The 24,103-nt window shown below is 43.9% G+C and overlaps 1 protein-coding gene across 1 annotated transcript in view; it reads left to right on the forward strand.

Moving 5' to 3' along the window:
• The window catches only part of LOC124545969 (U-scoloptoxin(16)-Er12a-like), a 113,115-nt gene that overhangs the window by 74,939 nt on the left and 14,073 nt on the right, over positions 1 to 24,103 (forward strand). Inside the window, exons 2-3 of the mRNA XM_047124933.1 lie at positions 4,652 to 4,746; positions 16,680 to 16,821. Of these exons, the coding sequence (XP_046980889.1) occupies positions 4,656 to 4,746; positions 16,680 to 16,821 (233 nt within the window). The 5' untranslated portion in view covers positions 4,652 to 4,655. The remainder of the gene's footprint in view (positions 1 to 4,651; positions 4,747 to 16,679; positions 16,822 to 24,103) is intronic.

Genomic DNA, 24,103 nt, shown 5'->3' on the forward strand with positions numbered 1-24,103 from the left:
CGCCTATATAGGACAAGTGTCTGGAGCAGTTGTTGGATCGCTTACTGCTGCTAAAATGACAACTTATCAAGATTTAAGTGAATATGCGAGGTGGAAAACAGCATCTCAGAGGTAGCGATGAAGTGGGGATTTTCTCATACGACTATTTCACGAGTGTACCGTGAATATCAAGAGTCCGATAAAACATCGAATCTCCAGAGCCTTACATCGCTGCGGCCGGAAAAGGATCCTGCGAAAACGGGACCAACGACGACTGAATAGAATCCTTCAACCTGACAGAAGTGCAACCCTTCCGCAAATTGCTGGAGATATCAGTGCTGGGCCATCAACAAGTGCTAACGTGCGAACCATTCAACGAAACATCACCGATATGGGCTTTCGGAGCCGAAGGCCCACTCGTGTACCCTTGATGACTGTACGACACAAAGCTTTACGCTTCGCCTGGGCCCGTCATGGACCCGTGAACACCGACACTGGACTGTTGATAACTGGAATCATGTTGCCTCGTCGGACGAGTCTCGTTTCAAATTGTATAGAGCGGATGGGCGTGTACGTGTATGCAGATAACTTCATGAATCCATGGACCCTGCATGTTAGCAGGGGATTGTTCAAGCTGGTGGAGGGTCTGTAATGGTGTGGGGCGTGTGCAGTTGCTGTGATATGGGACCCCTGATATGTATAGATATGATTCTGGCAGGTGACACGTACGTAAGCATCCTGTCTGATCATCTGCATCCATCCGTGTCCGTTGTGCATTCCGACGGACTTTGATAATTCCAGCAGGACAATGCGACACCCCATACGTCCGGAATTGCTACAGAATGGGTCCAGGAACATTCTTCTGAGTTTAAAAACTTTTGCTGGCTACCAAACTCCCCAGACATGAACATTATTGAACATATCTGGGATGCCTTGTAACGTGATGTTCAGAAGAGATCTCCACCCCCTCATACTCTTACGGATTTACCGACAGCTCTGCAGGATTGATGGTATCAGTTCCCTCCAGCATTACTTCACACATTAGTCGAGTCCTTGTCATGTCGTTCAAGCCGCGGGGGTCCTACACGATAATAGGTAGGTGTACCAGTTTCTTTGGCTCTTCAGTGTACAATAATTCTTTAGTCACCAATGTGACGTTTCCCCTCATTTTATTACAACAATTCATAAAATTAACGACAGGTTTTCGAGAGATACTCAATTTGCTGACGCGCATATATGCCTCTGGGTTTCAACGGAGTGTTAATACGGCGTCTCGTGATTCTGCACTGAAGAGATGTCGTCATGTGACAGGTGGCGTTCTTCCATCTCATTGGTCAATGCACACATCTAGAACATCTGTCATGCTAGATATTGCTCTTCACTTTCGGAAAGATCCGCTCTGGCTCTGAGCACTATGGGACTTAACTTCTGAGTTCATCAGTCCCCTAGAACTTAGAACTATTTAAACCTAACTAACTTAAGGACATCACACACATCCATGCCCGAGGCAGGATTCCAACCTGCGATCGTAACGGTCTTGCGGTTCCAGACTGCAGCGCCTTTAACCGCTCGGCCACTCCGGCCGGCGAAAGATTCGCCATCGTGCTTCTTATACGCTATGACGTCAGCAACTCGGCTAGCTCAACGCTTGAATTCACGGTCTTTTGCAGACGGCATTAAGGAGTGCATCACGCGAAAGGGAACTTGCCGAAGCTGCCAGCGCCGAGCGAGCGGCCTTGGCTGCCGCTCTGTGTCGACACACACCGGCGGTGGGCCAGCGGGCTGGCTGCTGGGAATGATGTCACGAGAGTCGGCCTCAAGCCCCGCAGCCGTTGGCGATGGGCGGCGAATTGGACCGAATGAGGATGTGGCGCTAACAATAGAACGACCGTGTTTCTCACCCCCGTCCCCAGCCCACACCAAGCATATTTTGATAGATAACGATTTCGGGACACCTACTCGTAGTGTGCCAGGCGTATGGTCACGCTACGTCATCTACTGGTTCCCATTTGAGCGCTCATTGCGAATAGGGAACTTCACTTCCGAAAGGATAATGCATCTCTAAAGTAGCAGCGACACTACAGTCTCCATCAGCAGAACGCTGTGTAGGACGAAGAGAAGCGACCGAGATTCCAATATATTCTCTTCATCGAGCGACGCCGGAGTGAAGCCTGTAGAGAATCCTAACAGTAGCAGTGTACCATCGAAAAGTAACTACAATATGATGGCGAAACATGAAGAAGTGAAATGACTCGTATACCAGTCGCAGCAGAGCCTCTGACAAATGCTGCGATGCTGGTGGTGTTCGATTTGAACAAGTACATTGAATTTGTAAGTCACAAGCCACTAACGTTCGTATTAGTGTAGTACAGGGCTACTATAAATGATTCATTCGTTTTCGAAGCTGTATATTATACAAAGTATTACATATACAAATCTGATTGATGAAGGAATAGAACCGTAAACTCATCAAGTTTACATTGTGCACTCTACAAATGTTCTATGAGTCACACGACACACGTCGAACGAATAGTCTTGTTGCTTCCATACCTTATGCTGTACATCCTGTTACCTTCTCTGATCTGTTCCAGTGTTTTGGCAGTGTGGATACGTAAACACCGTCCTTATCGTACAACCCTTCCCCTCCTCTCCCAAACAAAACAGTCATAAGGTCTTAGGTCAGGCGGTCTGTGGGACAAAGGAAACAGAGCCTCATCTTCACCAGTACGCTCAATTCAACGATGCCGATGTTTGTCGTTTTAGGTAGCGACGAATATTGATACTCCAATGAGAGGATGCCGCGTCTTGTTGGATTAAGCATAAAATAAAAAGTGACTGTTAGCAGAAATTTGAAATAAATAATTATCCCACACAGTCACGGTGCACAAACATAGCCATTATGGCTGAAAATAATAATAGTAATAAACGTGAGAACATCTCCCACAGAACATACACCACTCAAATATATAAAAAAACTTCTTTGCTTTAATTGTTGCGACCCCAATTTTCGTCTTATATTTTCGTGTCACTCTCTCCCCTATTTGGCGATAATACAAAACGAACTGCCCTTCTTTGAAATTTTTCGATGTCCTCAGACAGTTATACATTACTGGCCATTAAAATTGCTACACCACGAAGATGACGTATTACAGACTCGAAATTTAACCAACAGGAAGAAGATGCTGTGATATGCAAATGATTAGTTTTTCAGAGCATTCACACAAGGTTGGCGCCGGTGGCGACACCTACACTGTGCTGACATGAGGAAAGTTTCCAACCGATTTCTCATACACAAACAGTAGTTGGCCGGCATTGCCTGGTGAAACGTTGTTGCGAAGCCTCGTGTAAGGAGGAGAAATTCGTACCAACACGTTTCCGACTTTGATAATGGTCGGATTGTAGCCTAACGCGATTGCAGTTTATCGTATCGCGATATTGCTGCTCACGTTGGTCGAGATCCAATGACTGTTAGCAGAATATGGAATCGGTGGGTTCAGGAGGATAATACGGAACGCCGTGCTGGATCCCAGTGGCCTCGTATCACTAGCAGTCGAGATGACAGGCATCTTATCCGCATGGCTGTAACGGATCGTGCAGCCACGTCTCGATCCCTGAGTCAACAGATGAGGACGTTTGCAAGACAACAACCATCTGCGCGAACAGTTCGACGACGTTTGCAGCAGCATGGACTATCAGCTCGGAGACGATGGTTGCAGTTACCCTTGACGCTGCATCACAGACAGGAGCGCCTGCGATGGTGTACTCAACGACGAACCTGGATGCACGAATGGCAAAACGTCATTTTTACGGATGAATCCAGGTTCTGTTTACAGCATCATGATGGTCGCATCCGTGTTTGGCGACATCGGGATGAACGCACATTGAAAGCGTGTATTCGTCATCGCCATACTGGTGTATAACCCGGCGTGATGGTATGGGGTGCCATTGGTTACACGTGTCGGTCACCTCTTGTTCGCATTGACGACACTTTGAACAGTGGACGTTACATTTCAGATGTGTTACGACCCGTGGCTCTACCCTTCATTCGATCCCTGCAAAACCCTACATTTCAGCAGGATAATGCACGACCGCATGTTGCAGGTCCTGTACGGGCCTTTCTGGATACAGAAAATGTTCGACTGTTGCCCTGACCAGCACATTCTCGAGATCTCTCAACAATTGGAAACGCCTGGTCAATGGTGGCCGAGCAACTGGCTCGTCACAATACGCCAGTCACTACTCGTGACGAACTGTGGTATCGTGTTGAAGCTGCATGGGCAGCTGTACTGGTACGCGCCATCCAAGCTCTGTTTGACTCAAGGCCCAGGCGTATCAAGGCCGTTATTACGGCCAGATGTGGTTGATGTGGGTACTGATTTCTCAGGATCTATGCACCCAAATTGCATGCAAATGTAATCAGATGTCAGTTCTCGTATAATATATTTGTCTGCATCTGCATTTCTTCTTTGTGTAGCAATTTTAATGGCCAGTAGTGTAAGTGTTTCAATAGCAGTGCCCTGTTATAGTATCAAGTAATGTGTTGTAGTGTGAGAACTGAAGCGGTATCGTAAGATAGCGGGCCTGGAACTGAAATGAGGCCTCTGTTTCCGTACACGCGGCTCAGTGCCTGAATCCTCCAGTGTGACGCTAAGCAGTTGGTTGTGTGTTGCAGAGACATGAAGCCGATGTACGGACTGCTGGCCGCCGCGCTGCTGGTGGCTGCCGTGTGCGCCTGGGAGCGCGAGGAGGAGGTCAACGAGAACCCCAGTGAGTACCGCCGGCACACCCGCCTCACTCCGCTGCTTGCAGCACCCCGTGGTTGTCGCTGCACAGAGGCAGTCGCTAACTTCGTGCCTTTACTGGGCCCGCCTACGTATAGTGGTGGCATCATGTTCCGCATAGGCTGAAATGCATTGGTGCGATTACTTAAATTTACAAAAAGAGACACTAGTCCCTGCTGAAAAAGTGCTGACGGAGAGAGATGGCGCAATGGTGAGTGCACCGGACTCGCATACGAGAGGAGCAATGTTCAAATCCCGTCATGCCGTGCAGGTTTAGTTTCCACCTAAGCATGAAGCGAATGTTGGGCTGGTTCCCCTGGAAAGAATGGGGTTGCTTTCCTTCGCCATCCCTCTCTAGTCTGAGATTGTATTCCATCTCTAATGATTTCGTCGTCACAGGCAGGGGTGTTATATCTTGCCCTTCCTCACCAAAGAACTTCAATGCATGTAAAAAAGATTTGTTTCCGGTGACTAATTCAAGATATTTGATCGAGGAAATCACTGCATTTTCTTATTAAAGTATCATCATCTGGAATTAATGAGACAGCTAACAATTGGCTCACGCCAAGCTTAAATAAAAATAAGTCAGAACCTTGTGCTGCGCACAACAAGGTTCAATCCAACGTGAATTATTGTTTGTCATATTTATAAACTACGTCCCACTTAATACACGTTGTTGTTGTTCTTGTGGTCTTCAGTCCTGAGACTGGTTTGATGCAGCTCTCCATGCTACTCTATCCTGTGCAAGCTTCTTCATCTCCCAGTACCTACTGCAGCCTACATCCTTCTGAATCTGCTTAGTGTACTCATCTCTTGGTCTCCTTCTACGGTTTTTACCCCCCACGCTGTCCTCCAATACTAAATTGGTGATCCCTTGATGCCTCAGAATATGTCATACCAACCGATCCCTTCTTCTAGACAAGTTGTGCTACAAACTCCTCTTCTCCCCAATCCTGTTCAGTACCTCCTCATTAGTTATGTGATCTACCCATCTAATCATCAGCATTCTTCTGTAGCACCACATTTCGAAAGCTTCTATTCTCTTCTTGTCCAAACTATTTATCACTTCCATACATGACTACACTCCATACAAATACTTTTAGAAACTACTTCCTGACACTTAAATCTATACTCGACATTAACAAATTTCTCTTCTTCAGAAACGCTTTCCTTGCCATTGCCAGTCTACATTTCATATCCTCTCTACTTCGACCATCATCAGTTATTTTGCTTCCCAAATAGCAAAACTCCTTTATTACTTTAAGTGTCTCATTTCCTAATCTAATTCCCTCAGCATCACCCGAGGCAACCCGACTACATTCCATTATCCTCGTTTTGCATTTGTTGATGTTCATCTCATATCCTCCTTTCAAGACACTATCCATTCCGTTCAGCTGCTCTTCCAGGTCCTTTGCTGTCTCTGACAGAATTACAATGTCATCGGCGAACCTCAAAGTTTTTATTTCTTCTCCATGGATTTTAATACCTACACCGAATTTTTCTTTTGTTTCCTTTACTGCTTGCTCAATATACAGACTGAATAACATCTGGGAGAGGTTACAACCCTGTCTCACTCCCTTCCCAACCACTGCTTCCCTTTCATGCCCTCGACTCTTAGAACTGTCATCTGGTTTCTGTACAAACTGTAAATAGCGTTCCGCTCCCTGTATTTTACCCCTGCCACCTTCAGAATTAATACAGAATTAACTGTTATTGAAGGTAACAAAAGGCTTAATCAATTCCAGTACAAACAGAGGTAGAAGATTATGTCTTTAAAACTTATGAGTGGCCTGCTGCAAACAGGGCGATTCCGTGACGTTACGTACTTTCAGTGATGATGCAGAGGGGTAAATGTATCCATCTGAGGTAAGGAACCCAGGTCCGGAAGCGATAGAGTTGAAAACTATAATGAAATGGCTCTGAGCACTATGGGACTCAACTGCTGTGGTCATAAGTCCCCTAGAACTTAGAACTACTTAAACCTAACTAACCTAAGGACATCACACACATCCACGCCAGAGGCAGGATTCGAACCTGCGACCGTAGCGGTCGTGCGGTTCCAGACTGTAGCGCCTTTAACCGCTCGGCCACCCCGGCCGGCACAAAACTATAATCGAAAGTCATTCTGATACCTCTTACAGTGGACCTCTACTACTGCAGACTCTTTGCTTTCCAGTTTTGGCAGGAGGCAGTGTGCACCGAAACAAGAAAAAACGTCCAGTAAAACGGGCTTTAGAATTCATACCTCCAGAACTGTGAGTAGTTGTCCATCGTAGCTATTGTAAAGCCTTCTCTTCTGCTGAAGAAGTGCTGAAGCTCTGAAGGTATGCTGTAGGGAGCGCATTGTGCTCATGTGGGGGCGATCTAGATGCTTGTAAAACAATAAACTGGTAGCCAAGATCACAGGAATTCTTTTTATTCGATGATTACCGGTTTCGGCGAAACTAAACCCGCCATCATCGGATCTTAGGACACATACAGGTTTGCCTTGATGTTGTAACCTGTATGTGTCCTAACATCCGATGATGGTGGCTTTAGTTTCGCCGACCCGTTAATCATGGAATAAAAAGAATTCCTGCGATCTTGGCTACCAGTTTACTGTCTTAAGGTATGCGTTTCTTGTCCCTTGTTTACAAGACGCTTTTTTCTTGGTCCATACTACTTCCTCCCATAATTGGAAAGCAAATATCCTGCAGTAGAAGAGGCCCACTGTCAGATTAAAAGAACAAAGGTCGCTTGTAACTTTAGATCAGTCGTTTCCGGACCAGGGTTCCTTCCTCAGACTGATACATTTATTCTTCTCTATCGTCCCTGAAAGTTTGCGACGTCGCCATGTAATCACACTGTTCAGCCACGGTTTTAAATACACTATAAACACACATACAACCTGCTAAGGTCTCCACATAAGAAGGTACGCCATCGTTGATAAATTGAGTATGTCGGCCGATAAGGCAAAATCACCAAAGGTTTTGAGTGTACAAATTAAAGAGAACTAAATCACAAGAAACAGCTTCTGGAGCTTCGTAATCAACTTAGTTCAGGTACTTTCTAGCTCATGAGTACGGTGGTGGTGCTGGCTGTCTAGCGTTCAATAATTTTATCTAAGATGATACACTTTGAAAGCCGAGAATATATTATCCTGTTATATGCAGAGAAAAGCTCGCGGGACAGCTACTTTTATAATTACAAGTGTTGGAAAGAGATAATACTGAAACACTTTACAGCTTCAAATATCTTGAGAGGATCTTTCAGTTAGTAACTGGTGAAAGTAAAGCCAAGACTACATGAAACACGATAGCTAATGATTTCATAGGGCGAACGACATCTATACGAGGAAGTCCCCTATTGGCAATTTAAACTCTCACAACAACATTATCACAGTAATAGAGTATCTATAGCCAAGTGAAACTCTTAGAATTATAAGAAAGGCAAGGTTAAGAGAAGCTCAGAGGCTTGAACAGTACGTTCTTCGCAAACTAAAGCGTCCAAAGGTTTGGTGGTTAGTACCATAGAGGCTAAGAGGCATAAAATAACCTTACCAGGAAAGGGATCGACTCATGAAATATTTTAGAAAATTAAAATTACACGGAGACTTTTTTAGAATGAACGAGAAAGGTCCTTGCAAAATAAATCTTCAAAATTCTGAGTCAGAGATCTTAAGTTCCATACAGATGATTCTGAAATGTTACGAAAGACACAAGGAAGATTAGATTAAAGAGGGAAGACATCAAGTACTACAGATGGCATATACATAAAGTAGTAAGAACAGTTCTGGGTAAATGAGAAGACAGACAGTCAAGGAACTCTATTTTGAGAGTCTAACCGGCAAAGAAGATCTCCAGTAATGTAAAAATGGTGTTCAACGAGGCCCCCAATACAGAAACAAACAGGTGGAAGGACGCCATTCATTCATTCCTTTGTACCAAACAAGACATTTTCTGAGGTATTGGTGCACAGTGATACAACCAAAGTCGTTAATCACTTACCTAATTACATAAAGTGCCCGACATACAGGAGAGTTAAATTTGAAATCATATTGAAGAAGTTTTGAATACATCGGAAAAGTGGTATTTTACCCCATGGAGTGATAACACTTCATTCTTTGAGTAGCATCGTCCATTGCATTTAACTCGAAAGGCACATAGTCCATTTGGGACTCCACTCAGGTAACAGGCGGAAAAAGTATACTATCTCTATTACGGTTTTAAGGAAAATGTCTTTGGCACGATTAACTGAAGTGTCTCCGCTTAAGTTAAACTTCATTGACCACACTTTGTTCAGTTGTTATCTGGTGGTTTTCGATATTAGAAGACTTCTGTAGTAACCTTGCTGTCTTTGTCCCCAAAGAGAATTATTGCAAGTTATTGCAACTGACCTCAAGTTGTTCCGTTTTACTGCGGAACCGATAGCATTACAAAATGCTCTCAGAATTGATCCTCTTTCGAGGTTTTGAAACCTAGTTCTAGTATCCATCAGAAAATGTATTGAAAACCCCAAATGGGACAGAAAAACGAGCATCCAAATTTGAAATGTTAAGAGAACCAGTGCAACATTAGCAGAGAGAAAGGATTTTTTTTTTCTCTGGGGCCCAGTTCTTGTAGGTATGGTTACAATGACGATCAGTTGGTGTTGCAGGTCGGTGTCTCTGGGCCTATATGTACCTCAATCTATCTCCTTCCGATTTCAAGATGATTCTAAAACTGGCCTGTGAGAAATCGGTAGAAGATTGACGCCTTTTAGTCAGCCATAAATATTAACATTAGACTAAGATTCAACTCATGATCATAAACTCTTTCCCTGGTTCCGAAATTTTCAGATGAAACCGAAGCTAATAACCATCCTGATAAGTAACAGCACCAACATTCTTCACTGAAAATAATAAAATTATTAAAATCCTCAAAAACAAAAGGTTTTATGGTTTTTCGTATTCCAGACAGATTCTTAAGAGTTGTCTCAACTTAGTAAGTACTGTTCTTAGTGATATATGTGATGCGTCATTAGAACAAGAAATTTTTCCAGACAGAAGTATATTATTGATCAATTTGTTTATAAGAAAGGTGACTAGAAACACGTGAATAATTATAGTCAAATTTCCTCACTGACTTTTTTTCCCAAAATATTTTAAAAAGTAATGTACTCTAGAGTAGTCTCACATTTATGTAGGAATAATTTACTTATCACATTACAGTTTTGATTCCAGAAGGATTGCTCGACTGAAAATGCTATTTATACATTGTCATCAAACATGAGAAACCTTAAATAATAAATTATCGCCAGATAGTGTTTTCTGTGATATTTCCAAGGCGTTTGATTGCTTACATCATTTTACTCTCTCAGAAAATCTTAAATTTTAGGAATTGATGGTTTTACAAACAACAAGTTTGACTCATATTAGCAAGCAGAATGTAAGAGGTTGTGCTGACTTATTCAAACAACATTGGAAGAAGAGCAAAATTTTAATGAATGGGGAGAAATTACGAACGGAGTCCCACAGGATTAAGTTTGGAGCCACTCCTATTCCTTATCTAAGTGAATGACCTTAACATTGATCAAGCAAAATTGGTACTTCTTTCAGCCGATACTAGTTTTATAAGTAATCCCATTAGAGAAAAAGCAACAGTTAATCGTGCCAAAGACATTATCAAGGGGTTCTGCGGTATTGAACTCTTTACGGAGAGTCCATTTTCAGATAACCACTTAATAATTCTTTGAAAAACATCATTAGCAATGTCTTCTGCTGCTTTCGCGGAATGGGAAAGAATTGTCTAGTGTGTCACAGAAAGCTACATTGAGATACCAGAAGTGATAACAATCAGGTTGGTATCCCACCGCTGTCCACGGCGTCTCCAGACATGTCTTCGGCCTGGAATGCAACTAAAATAAGAATAAAGAGTTACATACATAAGGCGATAAAAAAGGGGAACATAAAACAGAGTAAAAATGGAGGTGAAAATAGACTGAAATGGAGACATTCATGGGGGACAGTTAAAAAAAGTCACCAGAAAGTTAAAAAACACAGTTGGCGATTCTTAAAACACAAAGAAGACACTGAATGGACATGCACGGGTTAAAAGTTGGCCACAGTATTAAAAATACTCCAGAACAACACACTTAAAACCCACTTGTAGCACACATGACGAAGAATAAAACTGCCAGGTGGGAGCTGCCGAGGGAAAGGGGAGAGAGGATGGAAAAGGAGGGGAGAGCAAGGGGCAGCAGGGGAAGCGGCAGGATGAAGAGAGTAGGGGCGTCAGCGGGTATACGGAGAGGCAGGGGACACGTGGGGTGGGAGGTGGGAGATGAAGAGCGAAGACAGGGCAGGAGTAGGAGGGGGAAGCCGCTCAGAGAGAGAGAGGGAGGAGTAGCATTTCCTTCGGGCATGAGCCTCACTTTGAACTGAGCCTTGATGACCAGTGAGGACGTGTCTCGAGGCGCCTCAGACGGTGTAGTGATTGGATACCAACCTGACTGTCGCCTACTATACCGTCCAACAGCCAGCAGCGATGGTCTGACTCGCAATTTCTTTCCATATCAGGACCTCTACAGTTGTCATCCGCACAGTGGTACGTCGACGACGTGCTATGTCCCGTTTTGTTGCCCTTCATGGCAAGCCATCCTGGGCTTACATTTCAGCAACATAATGCCTAGCCGCACATGGCAAAAGTTTCTACTGCTTGTCGTGCTTGTCAAACTCTGCCTTGGCCAGCAAGGTTGCCAAATCTCACCCCCAAATTAAGAACTTTTGAGCATTATGAGCAGGGCGCTCCAACTAGTTCGAGATTTTAATGCTCTAGGTCACCACTTGGACAGAATTTGGCACGAAATCCATCAGAACACGTCCAAGAAGTTTATCAATCAATTCCAAGCCGAATAACTTCTTGCATAAGGACCGGAGATAGACCAACACGTTATTGATTTGCTCTTTCTCTCTTTCCCATTCGAAATTGTAACCATTTGTTTGTCCGTACATGTTCATCACACCTGTCGATTTCCATCCTATTCACATTGCTTCTTTATAGTGCGCTGTTGTTTTTATCTTAGAGTGTATGACCGAAAGTCAAAAAGTAAATAGCTTTTCTAAGAATAGGAGAATGAGGAAGCACCTATCAGTCAAGGAATCAAATGACTCAGAATTTGTCCATCTGAAATTTGAAATTTTTCTTGAAACGACAGATAAATATATTCTACTGCCTGTGGTCAATCCATTAGCACAGAATCTGCCAAACAAAATACCAGCATTCTCCTACCCATGGAACAATAACAATCTAATATTTATCCCGTGTATTTTAATAAGTTTGAAATTTAATTATTATACACATATATTTTATCCATTGTGTTAAAAATTCTTACAAATAATATAGCTTGAAATAATTTTAACCAGAAGAATGATATAAAAAATAGGCCTTGCGAGGAAATTAACTGAACAGTTACCAACGTGTTTAGCTTATTTGAGAGAGACAAATAAAAGTTTGAGTCTTTTTTTAAAATTAGAACTAAAGCTTGGGTCTACTACTTCTTCAATCAAATGCCACAAAAATAGTAAAATAGTTTATAGCTGAATCAGCCCCACTGCAAAGAGGATGGCTCCAAAGCCCACTGCTTGTACATGTGTACCACTCTTTGCCATTTTGCTCAAATTCCCCGCAAACGAACCACATTTCTTAATCTTTATTGCTTGGGAACCAAACTTTGAATTGTGGTTGCGTTTCTTAGCTTTCGTTGTCTTCGTTGGTTTCTTTCGTTTTGCCTATTTCGGCCTACGTTCCTTAAGGGATTTCGTGTTTAATAGTTTGCACTCCAGTTTTTTTCTTTTGAGAACTTCCAATTAAAATTTCTGATTGTTTTGTGTGTTTTCCTCTGGTTTCTTTGGTTTGTTTTGACCTTCTGAAGATGGTGTTGGGCTTAGCTCTCCAAATTCTGAAACAGATCTACGTTTTGATTGAGAAGTGATATCAAGAATTTCTTTGGGCTGTGTCATTGGAGCCATCTGGCCACTGGAAGGTGATTTGGATGGCCTACTTGCCAAACAGGATCCTGAATGCGCCAAGTCACTCGACTTCGTTTTGCTCGTAGGTGATGTGCTCACTGGCTCGTCACTCACTTACGGCTATTCCTGGAATTTCATCATGTTACAAAATGGCTTCAGCTGGTAAGTAATCTTCATCTGTTACTGTATCTGGCTTCATAAGAAAAATACCTGTTTGTTTGAACCCAGGAACAGCATTTCTAATAGTGGTTAATATGGAATGCGCAGTGTTAAACGCTCCAGCAGTATCATACAGGATTGTTTTCTGTAGGCATGTGGATCTGATATCACATTCACGTCGAAAGCCAGATTTCAAAGGTGAATACAATCAGACGTAGAGCGGCTGAAGCCGAAGAGACGATTATGGTGGGATCAGAGCATAATTATACCGTTATCATAAGGCAAATCATATGACTGGAAGGTGGCATGGGTACTATGATTCTCCAGAACCAAAAGTACTTTATTGTCTACGCTAGCCTTTGAGTGGTGAATGAAGTGCCTAAGCAGAGTAACGACTAAAGCTTGATTTGACCAACCATTACGGGAACAATCATAAAGCACAGATGGAGGGCCATCCTTTTGCAAATGTGGGGACGTTCTTTTTCGGGGGAATGTAAACATAGGCAGAATATTGTGCCCTCTAGCATTCATGCAAAAAATTACTGTTACCATTTTTCCTCGCTCCCATCTAACCACAGAGCCAAATCTTCTTTTCTTCTAGTGCCAATCACTTTTCCAGGTTCTTGGACAGTTGTCACTCCTGTCTCGTCCCTGTTAAAAATACGACCCAGTGTGAAAGCAGGTTTTGTCATCACAGTTCCCAAATTATCAAAAAATATTGTTCTTCCTGTCGGTTAAAGACTGTAAGACAGTATGATAATAAAGCCAGCTAAGCAGGAAATTTTGGAAAAATTGTTATGCACATTGTTTGCCTCGGCATATGGAGTTAGTCCACAAAATGTATTGTCCATCAACTTTACTCGTTCAGCGTAAGCTATCTCCTGCTCTTGAGTAAAAACTACTTTTCGACCAAAAAGTTGACATCCTGAAATTTCGTTAAATTTCCTGTCACGCAATTTTTTGAATGGAATGTTGAATTATTTACTTGATGCCCTTATGGAACGCCCTTAATTGATAAATACTATTGCCTGTTGCAGCTTTTCCTCAGTCCGTTCTCCCCTGCCAGCAGTCCTTTTCCAAGTCCTAGGCATCATAAAGAGAATACACTTTCTTGCAATCTACTATAGTTAAAAGAAACACAGATATAAAAGGTCAATGCATTAGTATCTTTAAGTCTGTGAGGGGTTGTGACGATCACTCACTTGACCGGTGTTACCCAACATGTATACTACAGAATTTCATAATCTAACATTACAACAAGATAATTTAAAAACGTAAACCTTGATCTCAAATGATGTTCAAAATTTCACAAATACATCTGTACAATTAACTCATTAAAAATTCATGTGCAAACGTTATTTAAGTTGATTGAAAGACTTGAAGAAATAAGAAGGAATTTGTTTGAAGAGCACTTGTGTACTTCACTGCGACAACAATGCGAAATTTGATTAGTGGCCGATTGTAGTTAGTTCAGTCTTCAACCGGGTAGAATGTAGCGCTCACCACACTTCTCTAGGGCAGAATGTATCGACGTTAACAAACTAATCGCTGCCATCCGCTGATCGGTGCCACCCCATTGTCTCTAAGTATTCTTTCCTAAATCGCGTCATATTCTTCAGATCGATAAGCATCTTGTACTACACACTTTCTAAAGCAACCTGTGATCTTCTTCAGGGTTCAAGCTACATCCACATCAAAATTTGTCGAAATCGGTTCAGCGGGTTAATCGTGAAAATGTGACAGAGTTAGTTTTGCATTTATAATACTAGTATCGATAAAACTTTAAATTACGATATCTTTTCTTTCGTTATCCGACTTTCATGAAATAAACTCTATACGGTACCCCAAGTTACGCTCAAATTACCTGTGAAAACACCATGAAAATAATTCGTCTATTACTTTTGGAGGTTAGCGTGTCCAAACAGACAGACGGACAAGGCGGTTTTTGTAAAACTTTAAATCACGATATCTTTTTTTCCGGGATCCGATTTTGACGAGCTAAAGCCTGTATGGCGTCCTAAACTATGCTGAAGTCACCTGCAAGAATCTTGCTAGTAGTTTTGGAGAAGCGAGCTCAAACAGACAGACACGACAACCTTACGATTTATTATTGGTACACATGTCTGAGGAACGTTCCCCCCACCCCCCCCCCACCCCCCCCCCCACCCACAAACACACACACACAAAAAGGAAAAATCCTCAAACATACTCTCACTCTCACACTCTCTCTCTCTCTCTCTCTCTCTCTCTCACTCACTCTCTGTCTCTCTCCCCCTTTTCACACAAAGAAAAGTAAAATAAAATAATAATAATGAAAAATAAAATCCTCAGACCTACCCATTCCCCCCCCCCCCCCCCTCTCTCTCTCTCTCTGTCTCTGTCTCTCGTACACACACACACGCACAACGCACAGGACGCCTCTGAAAGATTCAGAACAACCACCAGAAACACCTTCAACTGTTTCAGTGACAGCTCAATATATAGTGCTTCACAATGAACAAGATGAGGAAAAAACAAAACATAAGTGAAACATACTGTAAATAGATACATACACGCAACCTTCCTATTTCAGGCATAGTCATAACAATTTTAAATCGTAATTTTGGCTTCAAAAATTTGTCTACTTTAAGGTGTATGTGGTTGCAGATGGCAAACTGTGAAACAAAACAGTCACTGTAGAAACATAATACATCAGAAAAACCACACAATGTGGTAAAAAGGTATGAATTCATAATTTTATGTGTTTCTTCAAACATCTGTAATCACGATTTAAAAACCAATATTTCAATATTTACATGTATACAAACAGTGAAGAACATTCTTTGTCTCTGACAGCCATAAAATAAAAGCCCACTGAAAATGCTGCAACTGCAGTGAAACATGTATGGATAAAAAACAAAATTGTGTTTTGCTAAAAGTGGACCCCTTCCAAAAACATATGTTTTGTTAAAAGAGCTTCAACTCAAAGATGATTATTTCCTGAAAGTTTCGTCATACCTTTTTGTTACACCCTATAGAGGGATAATGTACATGCTTCCATCGTGGGGTTGCAGTTTTGACAAGAGCGCTATTCGGAAAGTAAGTTACGATCGGTCGCGAAATGGAAACCACTATGAAAATCAGAAATGTTTTATTTTCAACTGCTCTAGCCACACATTACAGCTACCTCCACATAGTCGCCGTTCCGACGTAGACATCTGTCGCAGCGTTGCGCCAACTTTCCCATATTCTCGTCATATAAGGCAGCCGCCTGTACTTTCCGCCAATACTTTACGTTGGTCTTCATGTCGCTGAGTGTGCCAAAATGTTGGCTTCAAAGCCAGCAGTTCATGGCAGTAGAGATGAAACTCACGGCCAGCCTGTTACGGGATGTGTTGTGGCTTCCCATCGAAAACGCTACAGGAGCGTCTTCATTGCCCTGCAGAGTTCCGCCGAAAATTGTCACGGAGAAGGAACCGCATGACATTGTATGGGATTCATGCCATCAGGCGATATCTCTCACCCTGTCCTCATACTTGGCGGGAAATGCTGTTCCCTAGGCATCTTTACGTGCTGACTGTGCTCTCATAACTTAAAAGAGCGTCGTGAAGCGATCGACGGGCATACTAGAAACACTGCCCAACACAGCTGTGCAGAGCTTCATCGGATTTTCAGTGGTTTCCATTTCGCGACCGATCGGAACTTACTTTCCGAACAGCCCTCGTAGAGCTAGCTACTAGCGATGGATGGATGATGTTTTAATGTCTTAAATGTGACATTGTTCTGTCCCACAGAGCACCCTGGCAAGTGCTACGACGCACGCCGCAACGAGGGCTACGCCGTGGGCCAGACGTGGCATCGCATCCGCGAGCCGTGCTCGCAGTTCACCTGCGCCCAGGGCAAGACCAAGGGCAAGTACATCATCAAGGGCAAAGGGTAAGTGCGGGCGCCGAAGCCCGTCCAATAACGCGCAGCGGCACTGCAACAACGTGCATAATTTCGCTCGGCTGTTGTAGCCGAGCGGTTCTAGGCGCTTCAGTCCGGAACCACGCGACCGCTACGGTCGCAGGTTCGAATCCTGCCTCGGGCATGGATGTTGTGATGTCCTTAGGTTAGTTAGGTTTAAGTAGTTCTAAGTTCTAGGTGACTGATGACCTCACATGTTAAGTCCCATAGTGCTCAGAGCCATTTAGCATAATTACGGGAGGACACACGTTACGACGATGACTGCTGTTGACCGGTGTCTGTAATTATCCATATACTTGATACGCCGTGGCAAGTTCCACCAACAGCGTGCGTTCCTGTAAGTAACGAACGTCTACAGGGCTGGGGAAAGGACACACGGTGAAATACACTCCTGGAAATGGAAAAAAGAACACATTGACACCGGTGTGTCAGACCCACCATACTTGCTTCGGACACTGCGAGAGGGCTGTACAAGCAATGATCACACGCACGGCACAGCGGACACACCAGGAACCGCGGTGTTGGCCGTCGAATGGCGCTAGCTGCGCAGCATTTGTGCACCGCCGCCGTCAGTGTCAGCCAGTTTGCCGTGGCATACGGAGCTCCATCGCAGTCTTTAACACTGGTAGCATGCCGCGACAGCGTGGACGTGAACCGTATGTGCAGTTGACGGACTTTGAGCGAGGGCGTATAGTGGGCATGCGGGAGGCCGGGTGGACGTACCGCCGAATTGCTCAACACGTGGGGCGTGAGGTCTCCACAGTACATCGATGTTGTCGCCAGTGGTCGGCGGAAGGTGCACGTGCCCGTCGACCTGGGACCGGACCGCAGCGACGCACGGATGCACGCCAAGACCGTAGGATCCTACGCAGTGCCGTAGGGGACCGCACCGCCACTTCCCATCAAATTAGGGGCACTGTTGCTCCTGGGGTATCGGCGAGGACCATTCGCAACCGTCTCCATGAAGCTGGGCTACGGTCCCGCACACCGTTAGGCCGTCTTCCGCTCACGCCCCAACATCGTGCAGCCCGCCTCCAGTGGTGTCGCGACAGGCGTGAATGGAGGGACGAATGGAGACGTGTCGTTTTCAGCGATGAGAGTCGCTTCTGCCTTGGTGCCAATGATGGTCGTATGCGTGTTTGGCGCCGTGCAGGTGAGCGCCACAATCAGGACTGCATACGACCGAGGCACACAGGCCAACACCCGGCATCATGGTGTGGGGAGCGATCTCCTACACTGGCCGTACACCACTGGTGATCGTCGAGGGGACACTGAATAGTGCACGGTACATCCAAACCGTCATCGAACCCATCGTTCTACCATTCCTAGACCGGCAAGCGAACTTGCTGTTCCAACAGGACAATGCACGTCCGCATGTATCCCGTTCCACCCAACGTGCTCTAGAAGGTGTAAGTCAACTACCCTGGCCAGCAAGATCTCCGGATCTGTCCCCCATTGAGCATGTTTGGGACTGGATGAAGCGTCGTCTCACGCGGTCTGCACGTCCAGCACGAACGCTGGTCCAACTGAGGCGCCAGGTGGAAATGACATGGCAAGCCGTTCCACAGGACTACATCCAGCATCTCTACGATCGTCCCCATGGGAGAATAGCAGCCTGCATTGCTGCGAAAGGTGGATATACACTGTACTAGTGCCGACATTGTGCGTGCTCTGTTGCTTGTGTCTATGTGCCAGTGGTTCTGTCAGTGTGATCATGTGATGTATCTGACCCCAGGAATGTGTCAATAAAGTTTCCCCTTCCTGGGACAATGAATTCACGGTGTTCTTATTTCAGTTTCCAGGAGTGTAGTTCACACAAAACTCTGGTAAAACTGTTCTACTTAGAGCAGAAATCACATGTGCAATAACTACTTTTTGTTCTGATACGCACAGTTCACGTTAGTTATGTAACACGCAAGTTCTTCTCACGAGGGAGCGCGTAACGGTCGCAACTCGAATGGATGTGGTCTCCACGACAAGACCACGATGGTTAAGCGAATATTCAGCCACTCGTGAAACGTTCTCATTTTACATACAATTTCCTTTGCCTTAATCTTCCACACTTAAGGCATATACTATGTGTTCACGTCTACAGAAAACCGCCCCGACGCGGACGATTAATCCCCAAGATACGATAGACATCTTCTTCTTCTTTCTTGGGTCTACAGCTCATGATGAGCCTTGGCCTCTTCTACAATTTCCTTCCATTTCTCTCGGTCCTTTGCCAATATTCTCCAGTTTCTATAGCCCCTCTTCGTAAGATCTTCGATTACTCCATCTTCCCATCTGGCTCTTGGTCGACCACGTCCTCTCTGCCCTCCTGGCATTTCTTGTAATATTCTTTTTGGTACTTCTGTGTCATTCATGCGAGCCACATGTCCCGCCCACCTCAGTCTGGATGATTGCACTATCCTTCTGATGCGTTGATTTTTGTATCTGATATACAACTCATGGTTGTATTTCCTTCTCCATCTTCCTCTGTCACAGATTGGGCCGATAATTCGTCTAAGTACCTTTCTTTCAAATGCATCCAGTGTTTCAATATCTTTAGTTGTTAATGTCCAGGCTTTAGAGGCATATGTAAGCACTGGTCGTATAAGCGATTCATACATAGTTAATTTCGTGGTACGAGTGAGGAGCCTTGAGGATAGAAGTCTTCTAAGGGCAAAATAGGCACTGCTGGCTAGTATTAATCTCTGCTTAATTTCATAGGAGGTGTCATTTAGATGTGTAACTGTCGAGCCCAGGTACTCGAAATGTTCAACTCTCTCAACTGTATAATTGCCCACTGTTATTACATTTGGCACATTTTCTCTATGTGCTTTTCCAACTGCCATATATTTTGTTTTTTGTTCATTAATAATTAACCCCATGTTCCTACTGACCTGTTCGAGAGCTGTAAATGTCTCTTCCATTGCTTTTTGGGTTCGTGCTATTATGTCTATGTCATCTGCGTAGGCCAGTATCTGCACTGATTTATAGAAGATCGTTCCCCTATTCAGAAGGTTTATGTTTCTCATCACCTCCTCCAGGGCGGCATTAAAGAGAAGGCATCATTACTCCTATTCTTACACTACCTTGTGTTTCGCTCATTGTCATTCTCACCAGCCCTACCAACTTCCTAGAGATTACCAGTTCATCTACAGCTTGATATAACTGTTATTTATGCTATCATAAGCTACTTTGAAATCTATAAAGAGGTGAGGCGTGCCAACTCTGTATCTTCTCTTCTTCTTCTTCACGCGATCAGGCCCAGAGGACCGCGCGCCACCACAGTTAGAGCTCTCCATCCGTCTCTGTCTTCTGCTATCTGTCTGCAGTTTTTCGTGACTCCCAGCTGCAACAGGTCTTCTCTCACTCAATCGATCCACCTCTTTCTAGGTCTTCCCACTGGTCTGCTGCCTGACGGGATCCAGTCCATTGTGATTTTGGGCCATCTTGTTGCCTCCATTCTAACAACGTGTCCAGCCCATTGCAGTCTTTTGCTTCTCATCACACCCAAGATGTTAGGCTCCTTGTACAGCTCTTCTAATTCAGTGTTATGGAGTCTTCTCCATTCTCCAGTAGTCTGATCTCTGACTGGTCCAAATATTTTCCTGAGGACTTTCCTTTCAAATGTTAGCAGTCGCTTAAGGTCTTGTTTTCGAGTGCTCCAGGTTTGAGAACCATAAAGTACTACTTGCATTATTAATGTCTTATACAACCGTAGCTTTAGTTGTTGCGAGACACTTCTACATTTTAATATAGGGTCTAGAGAGTGATAGTATCTGTTTCCCGGCTGCAGTCGTGCTTTTATCTCTGCTTCAGTTGATGTTACTTCTGTAAAAAATGATCCAAGGTATTTGAACTCTTTCACATGTTTATACCTGGTGTTGTTCACAATTAAATCATGAGAGTTCTGGATCTTTCTTCCTATGGTCATATACTCTGTCTTTTCAGAGCTAATTTGCAGACCGATCCTAGCTGCCAATAACTCCAAGGTCTGGATACTTCTCTTCAGATCTTCTTGTGTGCATGCTAATAGTGCAATGTCGTCTGCATAGGCCAGATACGTAATGTGTTCATTACCAATTTGAATGCCCTTGATGTTTTCTTTGTTGAAATCCCGCATTACCTTCTCAAGTGCCAGGTTGAAGAGGACAGATGACAGCCCATCTCCTTGGCGTAATCCTGTTACAACTTGGAAGCTTTCTGTCATTTGATTGCCTACCTTAACCTTAAGTTTTGTGTCATTTAGGCATACCTCTACCAGTTTGACCAACTTCTTTGGTATACCAAACTCTGTCATAGTTCCGCTACGGTCGCAGGTTCGAATCCTGCCTCGGGCATGGATGTTTGTGATGTCCTTAGGTTAGTTAGGTTTAACTAGTTCTAAGTTCTAGGGGACTAATGGCCTCAGCAGTTGAGTCCCATAGTGCTCAGAGCCATTTTTCTGTCATAGTTCTAATCAGGCTAGGTCTATGTATACTGTCGTAAGCCTTCTTGGAGTCTACAAACAGGAGATGTATCTCTCGTCCGTATTCGTACATTTTTTCACAGACCTGTTTTAGGACAAAAATCTGGTCCGTGGTTGATCGCCCTGCCTGGAAACCTCCTTGGTATTCTCAAATTATGTCTGTTGCTGTAAGTTTTATTCGTTCTAATAGGCAGTTGGAGAAGATCTTATAACAGGTGTTGAGTAGCGCTATGCCCCTGTAGTTGTCACATACGGATTTGTCTTTCTTTTTATATATGGGGCATATCACAGCTACCTTCCATTCCTCTGGTATTTCATGTTTTACCCAAATTTGCTCGATTAGCTTGTGGATTTTGAAACAGAGGATTTCGTCTCCAACCTTGAGAAGTTCAGCAGGAATACCGTCCTCACCTGGACTTTTACCATTCTTAAGGTTTTTAATCTGGTTCCTTATCTCTTTAATGGTGGGTGGAGGATATTCTGGGTCTACTGTTACTGGTTCATCAAACTCAAGTAGTTCGGTTGGTTCATTAGAGTTTAGTAATTCTCTGAAGTATTCCATCCATCTTCTTCCAATTTTTTGATCTTCTGTTAACATTCTTCCATTGGCATCTTTTATGAATCTGTGTTGATGGTATGTCCCTCCTTTAAAACTTTTCACTTTTCTATAAAGTTCTTTATACCTATTTTCATGAAAGTCTTGTTCAGCTTCCTCCATGATACTTTTAACATATTTTCTCTTTGCTTTCCTCAATGTGGCTTGGGTCTGCCGTCGTGTTTCTTCAAACTTCGATTTTTCTTCTTCTTGCATATTGCTTTGTATCCACAGTAGTTTGGCGTGCTGTCTCTCCCTGATAGCTCCCTCACACTCCTCATTGAACCACGCTCTTTTTCCCCTAGTTCGCTTTGGGATTACTTCTTGGGCTGTTTCTTTAATGGTCTCTGCAATCGCCTTCCAGTTCTGATCTACCACAGTATCTCCTTCCTCTTCATTCAAAGCCTCAAACGGTTTATTAGTGCTATCTTGAAAGTTCTTCTTATATTATCTTCAGTCAGACTCTCATGGTCATATCGAGTGACTCTTTGCATTCTTTTGTGCTTCCTGGCTCTCCATATTGTTTTCATCCTTCCTCTGACAAGGAAGTGGTCTGATCCACATTCCGCACCTCTTGCCGGTCTAACATTTTGTATCCACTTCTTTATTCTCTTCTCTACAATTAGGTGGTCAATTTGGTTCACTGTTTTCCCATCTGGAGACACCCAGGTTCCTTTATATATTCTCTTCCTGTCGAAATCAGTACTACTTATAAACAAGCCTTTTGCAGTCGCAAAGCTAACCAGCCTAGTGCCGTTATCACTGCTCACATCATGTAAACTGTGCTTTCCGATGGTCCCCATGAAGGCTGCTTCTTTCCCTATTTTCGCATTAAAATCTCCAAGGATAACTTTGTAATGTTCACTTGGTACATTGTCTAACACCGTTTCTAATTCCTCGTACAAAATATCTTTTTTGATGTCATCGCTTTTTCGGTTGGGGCATGACAATTTATATATGTGAGTTTGTGTTTTCCCGTGTCTATGGTTAGGAGTGAGATTCTGAGGTTGATTGATTTAAAATCTATGAGAGTGGTACAGAGTGATTTCTTCACTGCAAAACCAGTTCCTAGTGAGTGGTTTGTTTCTGAGGCTCCATGGAATATGACATAGTTTTCCATTTCTGTAGCTCCGGTTTCTGTCCACCTTGTTTCTTGCAGGGCCAATAGATCAATTTGATACTTATCTGCCTCCCTTACTACACATTTTGCTGCCCCAGGTTGGTATAGGCTTCTGGCATTCCAGGTCCCTAGTTGTATTTCCTTCCATAGTCCTTGTTCTTGCTTAGGTCGTTTTATAGAGATCAGTCCTATCCGAGGCTCTTCTGTGATGCTAGTACAGGTGGTTATTTTTTCCAGGACGGGTTGGTAGCCCGTCGCCAACCCCCTACCTGGAGGACCAGGATTTTTCATTCGGGGTTTTCTCCCGTAGAAAGATTGGCTTCTCCGCGCCTATAGAGGTCTTTCTGCCCTTTTGTACATATACCAGGGAATGACAGGGAAAGGAAATGGTGAGGACAGGTTTGGGATAGTAAAGGGGGCGATAGATCGTTGTGGGACACACTTTGTCTGGCTCCTCCCCTTTGGCCTGTCCGGCATAGGTGACCCTGCTGGTAGCTACGCTACCGCCGGCATAGCCCTCCGGATCCGGAGCACGCAGACCTCCTCGCCCGCACGGACAGTGCTACGTTAAGGCGGTGTCCCCTGAGGAGGCCAACTCTGTATTCGTTTGCTTTTTCCATGATTTGTCTTAGGGTGAATATTTGATTTATAGTTGACTTCCCAGGAAGGAATCCGCATTGGTACGGCCCCATCTCCCTCTGTATGATCGACAGTATTGTGTCAAATAGTATATTAGAGATTATTTTATATCCCAAATTAAGTAGTGTGATCCCTCTGTAACATATTAGAAAGTGTTTATATAAGTGCTCATGTACCTATTCCAGACGGATCACGTATCTGATATGTCAATATGACTTCAGTCAGCACGATTGCGACTGTTTCGAAGCGATTTTATTGTTCGTGTCGCACTGACCGTTAATGCCTCCGCTCGCGAGCACAGAAGATGATAACCCTGGGGTTGAGCGTCCATAAATCAAAACAAACAAACACACACACACACACGTGCGCGCGCGCGCGCGCACACACACCGATTACATCGTCACACTAGTCAGTTTTTAACGGTTTTTATGGATGGCGGTCA

This window comes from Schistocerca americana, chromosome 8, assembly GCF_021461395.2.
Source record: "Schistocerca americana isolate TAMUIC-IGC-003095 chromosome 8, iqSchAmer2.1, whole genome shotgun sequence".
Lineage (NCBI taxonomy): Eukaryota > Metazoa > Arthropoda > Insecta > Orthoptera > Acrididae > Schistocerca > Schistocerca americana.